Raw genomic sequence first — 8,927 nt, 5'->3', positions numbered from 1 at the left:
ATTAAAAAAAATTTACCTGATTCTTTTTTGCCCCACCCTATAAATAATACAGTTAACAGTTGTGTGTATAGCCACACAGACCATTTTTAAGCATACTTACACACTCGTATAAGTTTTTTGTTTGTTTGTTTGTTTGTTTGTTTTGAGGTGGAGTCTTTCCCAGTTGCCCAGGCTGGAGTAGTGTGGCGCAATCTTGGCTCACTGCAAGCTCTGCTTCCCAGGTTCACACCATTCTCCTGCCTCAGCCTCCTGAGTAGCTGGGACTACAGGCACCAGCCACCACGCCTGGCTAATTTTTTTGTGTTTTTAGTAGAGACAGGGTTTCACCATGTTAGTCAGGATGGTCTCGATCTCCTGACCTCGTGGTCTGCCCACCTTGGCCTCCTAAAGTGCTGTGATTACAGGCGTGAGCCACCGCGCCCGCCCTCTTTAGCCTATTTTTCATTTAATAGTATGTTGTTTACTCTTTTCTAAAAGGAACTACATCTTTTTAACAGTAGTCCATTGTGGATACCAGGTTCCAAATGATGTACATCTTGAGATTGTTTCAAAATTTTACTATTTATAAACAGTGCTATAGTAAACATTCTTGTACATTGTGCTTTTGCACTTACTTAGTTATCTCTTAAGATAAATTATTGGAAGTAAAATTACAGAATTAAAGGACACGCACATTGAAAAATATGATATGGGCTGGACGAGGTCGCTCATGCCTGTAATCCCAGCACTTTGGGAGTCCGAGGTGGGCGGATCACTTGAGGAGTTCAAGACCAGACTGGCCAACATGATGAAACCCCATCTCTACTAAAAATACAAATAATTAGTTGGGCATGGTGGCAGGCACCTGTAATCCCAGCTACTTGGGAGGCTGAAGCAGGAGAATCGCTTGAACCTGGGAGGCAGAGGTTGCAATGAACTGAGATCACACCACTGCACTCCAGCCTGGGCGACAAAGCGAGACTCCATCTCAAAAAAAAAAAAAAGTGATATATATTGCTAAAATACACACTTGAAAAGATGAGTTTTTCACTACTGCCAACATGTATGCATGTCAGCTTTCTTACCCTCTTGCCAGCACTGCCATTCTGATTGATGAAAGATAATATCTGATGCTTTTATGGTCTTATTTTTTTATATTTTACAACTTTAATTTATTTTGAATTTGTTTCTGTGCATGGTGTGCACAGTTTCTCCAAAATAGTATGCTGTGTACATGGTATGAAGAGTTTCACACAAATAGTATTCTAGTTGATTAGGGGAGATTTTATTTTATTTTAGTCATTGTTTTTTTAAGACAGATTCTCGCTTTGTTGCCCAGGCTGGAGTACAGTGGCATGATCATAGCTCACTGTCAGCCTCAAATTCCTGGTCTCAAGCAGTCCTCCTGCCTCAGCCTCCTGAGTAGCTGGGACCACAGGCATACACCACCACACCCCAGCTAAATTTTTTTTTTTTTTTAGATGGAGTCTTACTCTGTCGCCCAGGCTAGAGTGCAGTGGCGCGATCTCGGCCTACTGCAACCTCCGCCTCCCGGGTTCAAGGGATTCTCCTGTCTCAGCCTCCCAAGTAACTGGGATCACAGGCGCCCGCCTCCATATCCGGCTAATTTTTGTATTTTCAGTAGAGGAAGGGTTTTACCGTCTTGGCCAGGCTGGTCTTGAACTCCTGACCTCATGATCCACCCACCTCGGCCTCCCAAAGTGCTGGGATTACAGGCGTGAGCCACCGCACCTGGACTGATTTTAATTTTTTTTTTCCTAGAGACAGGATTTCGGTTTGCTGTCCGGGCTGGTCTTGAACTCCTGACTTCGAGTGTTCTTCCCATCTCAAATTCCCAAAGTGTTGGGATTACAGGCATGAGCCACCACGCCCAGCCAGGACAGATTTTAAAGAATAAAAATATAGGCTGGGCACGGTGGCTCACGCCTGTAATCCCAGCACTTTGAGAGACCGAGGCGGGTGGATCATGAGGTCAGGAGATCGAGACCATCCTAGCTAATACGGTGAAACCCCGTCTCTACTAAAAATACAAAAAAATTAGCCGGGCATGGTGGCGAGCACCCAGCTACTTGGGAGGCTGAGGCAGGGGAATGGCGTGAACCCGGGAGGCAGTGGAGCTTGCAGTGAGCGGAGCTTGCAGTGAGCCACTGCACTCCAGCCTGGGTGACAGAGCGAGACTCCATCTCAAAAAAAAAAAAGAAAAATACAAACTTATTACACTGAAAAGAGAAAATTTTCCATAGCTAAGGGATTTAATTGTAGGACAGCCGCCGAGGAGAGGGATATATGTGCATAGGGCTGCAACATATGCTGCAAAAATAAATTAGATACCATCCCTCTATGGTATAAACAGCCCTTTTTCTGTCTCTAATGACTGTTTTTATCAGTTAGTTATATATAGATATTTCTCCTCCAATCTGACCTAACTACTGTTAATTGCTTTGAATTATAATATAACCTACTTACTGACCCGTATTATTTGCAGCAATTGTTATAAATAGAAAGTTAAAGTGATAGTAACTTGAAATCAAATCCCTTACAGTGAATTCTGTAAGGTACTTTCATTATAATAAATTAATTGCTTGAAATTGCATTCCCAGAAGTAAGGGGTTTGAGGACAGAACCAAGAACATGTCTATTTTTGAAATTTAGAAACACTTAATGCATATTTCTACACGTTCTCTTATCAAAACATCCTCTTCGTTCTGCTCTGTTGTGTTTTATTTTTTATTTTTCTGGAAGAATATATGGGACATTTAAGATGGGAAAGGATGGAGAGATACCTTTCGACTGGCATCACTAGTTTCGTATCCTTGGTTGAATCATTTTTGTAGCAGTCCCTTCTCTTTATTTACTACGTGATTTTTTACTTTCTCAAGAGTAGTATCTCTAAGCCCATGTTCATAGCGATCACGGAAGAACCAAACCCATGTGTATTCTCTTTCTTTCTCTCTAATAGTAAATTCTTCTTCCTCTCTTTCCCTCAAATGAGGCAGAAAGGGAAAGCTGGGCAGTGTATAATCAGCAGGTGAGATTCCTAATGAGATTGTAGTATCTATGAAGTTGTTTATTTTGGTCATATTTGATAGAATCTTGAAGACAGGGCTTTGGAATTGGGCTCCCTGGGTTCACATCCTGCCTATGTTATTTACTAGCTATGTGACCTTTCTAAGCCAGTTTCCTCATCTGTACAGTTAAATCACTTCATAGGATTGCTGTGGAAATTAAATGCAATAACACACAATGCACTTAGCAGCATGCCTTGCACATAGTAAATGCACATAAAATTTTAGCACCTTTTTGTACCATTATTATGTTATTATTAAATTGTATTATTATTATAATATTAGTATGTTGGGTTTTTTTTGTTTATTTTTTAATTTTTTTGAGATGGAGTTTTGCTTTTGCTGCCCAGGCTGGAGTACAATGCCACGATCTCCGCTCACCACAACCTCCCCCTCCCGGGTTCAAGAGATTTTCCTGCCTCAGTCTGAGTAGCTGGGATTACAGGCATGTGCCACCACACCTGGCTAATTTTTGTACTTTTAGTAGAGACGGGTTCCACCATGTTGGTCAGGCTGGTCTCGAACTCCGACCTCAGGTGATCCATCCGCCTCAGCCTCTCAGTGCTGGGATTATAGGCGTGAGCCACCGTGCCTGGCAGTATGCCTTTTTTTTTTTTTAAAGTAGTGACTGCCCCTCTTTTGTAAAGCAGCTATCACTCAAAGTCTTCCTCAAAATGGATTGCTTTTTTAGGCGTATGTGTGGGAGTTGGGATTAGGTTTGGCTGTTGATAACTGGAAATTCAAAGTGGCTATGGTTTAATAAACACACAATGCTTTATTCTCTCTCAAAAAAGAGTCTGAAGGTAGGTACGCCAGGTCTGAATTTTATGAAGTCATCCAAAAAAACCCCATCATTCTTCTGTCTTTCTGGTCTGCTATCCCAATACTTGGCTTGTAGCCTCAAAGCCACTTTGTGATCCAAGATGGTTGCTGGAGTTTCACCTCCAGTTGAATGAGTCTGAGTTGTAGACTAAAAGAAGGGAAGGTAGAAAGTTAGAAAAGACTTCCTCAAAACTGTTGTGTCTTACCTTGATAAGTAGCCTTCCCAGAAACCCTTAACACTTCTACTTAGATCTTACTGTACGGAACTTAGTCACGTGGCCACACCTAGCTACAAGGGAGGTTGGGAAAGGCAATATTGTGGCTGAATTCATTGCTGCCTCAATATATTTGGGATTCTGTTACCAGTGAAGAAGGGGAGAGTGGATGTTGAAAGGTAGACATTGATCTCTGTCTGTCATAGCCTATGTCTTACTGGCAAGAATAGCCAAGCAAATACTACTGTGATACTGAATTAAAAACTTTGAGATGTTTTTGTGTTATAGAGAACTTTTATTATAAAGGAACTCCTAGTAAAGGAGTTCATGTTACAGTGATTTCATTTATTTACTTATTTTTAATTAATTAATTTTTTTTAGACACACTCTTACTCTGTCACCCAGGCTGGAGTACAGTGGCATGATCTCGGCTCCCTGCAACCTCTGCCTCCCAGGTTCAAGTGATTCCCCTGCCTCGGCCTCCTGAGTAGCTGGGATTACAGGCGCACGCCACCATGCCTGGCTAATTTTTGTATTTTTAGTAGAGATGGGATTTCGCCGTGTCGGCCAGGCTGATCTTGAACTCCTGACTTCAGGTGATCTGCCCACCTCAGCCTCCCAAAGTGCTGGGATTACAGGCATGAGCCACTGCGCCCAGCCTGATTTCATTTAATTACCAAAATATTTCTGAGTACAGCCAAGCTTTACCCACCCAGTCTTGAAGTCTGCCTGGAATTCATTAGACTGAGGACCTAACTGCTTTGGCTTAGATCTTATTTCTAAGTTATTTAGCATTTGAATTTCAATGGGAATGGATGTTGGGAAGTTCCCACCTCCCTAAGCATTTGAAGCACTAATTCTTAACTTTTCTTTATAGATATATGGCAGTGTATGGGAGAAATTACATCGAGCCTTTGCCATTTGGAGTGGCTTTGGTATGACCCTGACTGGCGTTCACACATGTGGAGATTACATGTTTAGTGGCCACACAGTCGTCCTAACTATGCTGAATTTCTTTGTCACTGAATGTAAGTATCTTTTTAGTGCTTCTATGCATATTAGATAACTAGCTGCAGTGAAGGCTGTGGGAAGGGTGTCGGATCCTGTGAAGAATGGCAAAACAGCCTGACCTGAGAAACGTGACTGAGAAGCATTGGAAGGAATGTAGCTTTAAAATTATCTTTCTGTCCTTTTCGTAGATACACCAAGAAGCTGGAATTTCTTGCACACTTTATCCTGGGTTCTCAACCTCTTTGGAATCTTCTTCATCTTGGCTGCCCATGAACATTATTCCATTGATGTGTTTATTGCTTTTTATATAACAACAAGACTCTTTTTGTACTACCATACTCTGGCCAATACCAGAGCATATCAGCAGAGTAGGAGAGCAAGGATTTGGTTTCCCATGTTCTCTTTTTTTGAATGCAATGTTAATGGCACAGTTCCTAATGAATATTGTTGGCCATTTTCAAAACCAGCAATAATGAAAAGACTAATTGGATGAAGACTATCTTTCTAATGAATTTGTGACTAAATATATAATAGTTGTTGAAAATGAGTAACTTTGCATTCTCCCCCTAGGTTGTTCCTAGATGCCTGGCTTATGTGTTGACAAAGTAAAGTTTTCTGTTCTGAGCAAAGTTATGATTATAAAAAGCAAGCAAGAACAATCAAGAGTCCTTATGTAGCTGTTTGAACAGAAAGCTTAAGTAGATGTTTTCTGCCCCTTCTCTTTAGGAAGACTTAATGTTGTGATTGAAGTCAGGCTGTACCCTTACCTGTTGAGTATTTGCTTATTGAACTTTAAACAAGTCAACTTGAGCAGTTTGCTGATTGAGGAATTTTCAATTGATTTCCATTAAGGCTCTAGTCAAGAAATAATATGTTTTTAAGCTACTTATTATCTTTAGGAGAAGAAACCCTACCAAGTGATCAGTACTTGTTCTTTGGACTAATCTCTGTGTCAGTTTAAAAAAATGCCACGCTGGGACATGATCTGTTTTACTGACAGTTTTTGCCTTCTGAACCATCTTTTAAGTATACTGAGCATACCAGGATGCCTGAAATAAGAGGAGAATGAAAGAGGCCATAGATGACGTGACAGAGTACTGGCTAGGATGCCATTGGTCTCCTCATTAATGCAAATGTGGAGCTGGCATTTTTCACCGAAGATGCAACAAAAGATGCAGTGCCTGTTTTGTTCTGAGGGTTCAGTATAACCATCAGTAAGTATTCATGAGGGAAAAATGGCTGCATCCATAAAAATAAATGGACTTAATGTTAGTAGTATAGGTACACAGAATAACTCTGTGCTATAGTAGATGACAGTCCAATTTTATGCTTTTTTAATGGTGTTATTTAATAAGCCAAATAGGAGTGTTTTACCAGATGTTAGATAAAGTTCTTTTGTCGTTAAGTAGGGAGGTATGCATGCAAAGAATTGTTTTCTCCTGAAAAGAAACTTCTAGCACGCAAAATACAACTTTTTGGTTTTTGAAATTTATCATTCTTGGCCGTTGGAAGTAAACAGTCTCAGACATACTTGGATATGAAAAAGTTGTGTTGTTTTTTACTTTTAAATATAATGGTGTATATACCTTCTTTGTATTTAGTCTTAATTTGGCAGTCAGGAAGTGATATAACTTAGCTGCTATTTACACTAGAAATATAGTACTTTAAGTAATTTCACCTCTGTGATAACATTTGTTACTTTATTTTTAATGATTTTTTACAATAGTTATGACAGTAGGATGGTTATGGAATTGGAATTTAAACCCCAACTAATGAGCTTAGCTGCTGGGAATAATAATTAGGTTTTACATTCCATTTTAAAACAAAAACTTAGAAAAGGTGCTGGCATTCTGAGGCCTAAAATTAGGCCGCATATCAGAAGCTTGCTCCTTTGTTATCTGGGTGAAATATTTTATTTTTGCACTTTGAGCCCTATTTCCACCCCTGTATAAGCTACACAGGAGCCCAAATGAATTGGGTAGGAAAGGAAATTATGCAAACAAGTCTCAGCTAGTGCTGAAGGACCCCAATTTGTGTCTGATGTGAACATTATTTATTTCACACTTGAGAAATGCTACGAGGCAATTCAAGTTTTATGCTTTTAAATCTCACACCTCAGAATCTGATATCTTAAATTGCTGATTCTGTTACATGCTAGGAGCAAAATGCCATCATGTAAAGGAGTTGCATAATCATGAAAAATAAAGGATGTTTCCTATGCCAGTTAGAGTGGTTTGACCCTTGAGGTCAAAAGATGTGTTACTGTTATTTTTGTAGTGACAGAACAGACTGAATTTAGCTAGGGAGGCACTGATGTTGGCTTTTGGGAAAGAGTTCAAAAAACTCTATGACAACATTAATGTTAAAATGTTAAGCCAAGTGCAGTGGTGCAAGGCTGTAGTCCTGGCTTCTGAGGAGGCTGAGGCAGGAGGATTGCTTGAGGCCAGGAGTTAGGCTGGAGTGTGTTGAGGCTATGACTAACTACTGCATTCTAGCCTGGGCAACACAGCAAGACCCATTCTCTTAAGAACATGGCCGGGTGCAGTGGCTCACGCCTGTAATCCCAGCACTTTGGAAGACCAAGGCAGGCAGATCACTTGAGATCAGGAGTTTGAGACCAGACTGGCCAATATGACAAAACCTCATCTCCACTAGAACTACAAAAATTAGCTAGGCATGGTGGCATGCACTTGTAATCCCAGCTACTTGGGAGACTGAGGCATGAGAATCGCTTGAACCCAGGTGGAAGCTGCTGTGAGCTGAGATACTCCACTGCACTCCAGCCTGGATGACAGAGCAAGACTCCATCTCAGAAAACAAAAAAAAAAGCAAGTTAGACTGGGCGCAGTGGCTCATGCCTGTAATCCCAGCACTTTGGGAGGCTGAGGCAGGAGGATCACTTGAGCTCAGGTAAACGAGACCAGCCTGGGCAACAAAGTGAGACCTCGCCCCCCCCACAAAAAGTTTTTTAGAAAATTAGCTGGGCATGGTGGTGCATGTCTGTGGTCCCAGCTACATGCGAGGCTAAGGCAGAAGGATCACTTGAGCCCAAGGAAGCTACAGTGAGCTGTAATCATGCCACTGCACTCCAGCCTTGGTGACAGAGTGACACCCTGTCTCAATCAATAACAAAAAGTTAAATAGCTATTAACCTCGGTCTTCTTTCTTTCATATAAATTCTATTCTAGGACCAAATAGAAAAATCAAATGCAACTAACTTTGCAGAGCTATTGACATTGAGAGTACCTAACAACAGACTGCAATGGGGATTGTAAAATAACTTTTCAGCCTTGCACTTGCTCATATATGTTGTGAGAAAAATGTAAGTTAGGTTTATAACTTACTGTTTTAACTATTATAAGGCAGTGTTTACATAAATTAATCATCTCTTTCTTGGAAAACATTGAGACAAAATTATTTTCAGTGTTACCTAAATATGAAACCTATATTTTAGTTGCTTTTTGTTTTGTCCAGAAATTTCCAGATTTTTTTCTTCATATTTTTTTTCTGGTTAAAATCTAAACCACAGTGAAGATAGTATTTATGTTTACATTTTATCTGTGAATGTGGCTAGGCAGAGAAGCTACATGGCTTTGTTCTACATATTTTTTGACCTTGTATTTGGTTCTGTGGTTGCAGACTTGTGAGACGCTTACATCATTATGGAGACTTTAGTATAGAAGGAACCAAAAGGTTTTTGGTTTGGAGATGCAAACTGGAGGTTATGTTGCAAGTCTTCGATGCATTTTCTGTGTTCCTGGGAGCGTTGTTGCATTTTTTAACCTTTTCCTTTTTTTTTTTTTTTTTTTTTTTT

At 40.4% G+C, this 8,927-nt stretch overlaps 1 protein-coding gene across 3 annotated transcripts in view; it reads left to right on the top strand.

Moving 5' to 3' along the window:
* Positions 1-8,927, top strand: part of SAMD8 (sterile alpha motif domain containing 8) — a 68,182-nt gene that overhangs the window by 56,936 nt on the left and 2,319 nt on the right. For 2 of the 3 annotated variants that reach the window (XM_017871903.1, XM_017871905.1), the window contains exons 5-6: positions 4,980-5,130; positions 5,302-5,652. In XM_017871903.1, coding sequence (XP_017727392.1) covers positions 4,980-5,130; positions 5,302-5,606 — 456 coding nt within the window. In that variant the 3' untranslated portion in view covers positions 5,607-5,652. Of the gene's footprint in view, positions 1-4,979; positions 5,131-5,301; positions 5,653-8,927 lie in introns of those variants that run through there. The other variant, XM_017871904.1, reaches the window with a different exon arrangement.

This window comes from Rhinopithecus bieti, unplaced genomic scaffold (genome assembly GCF_001698545.2).
Source record: "Rhinopithecus bieti isolate Rb0 unplaced genomic scaffold, ASM169854v2 scaffold_6022, whole genome shotgun sequence".
NCBI classification, from domain to species: domain Eukaryota; kingdom Metazoa; phylum Chordata; class Mammalia; order Primates; family Cercopithecidae; genus Rhinopithecus; species Rhinopithecus bieti.
This window is presented reverse-complemented; position numbering and strand designations above follow the sequence as displayed.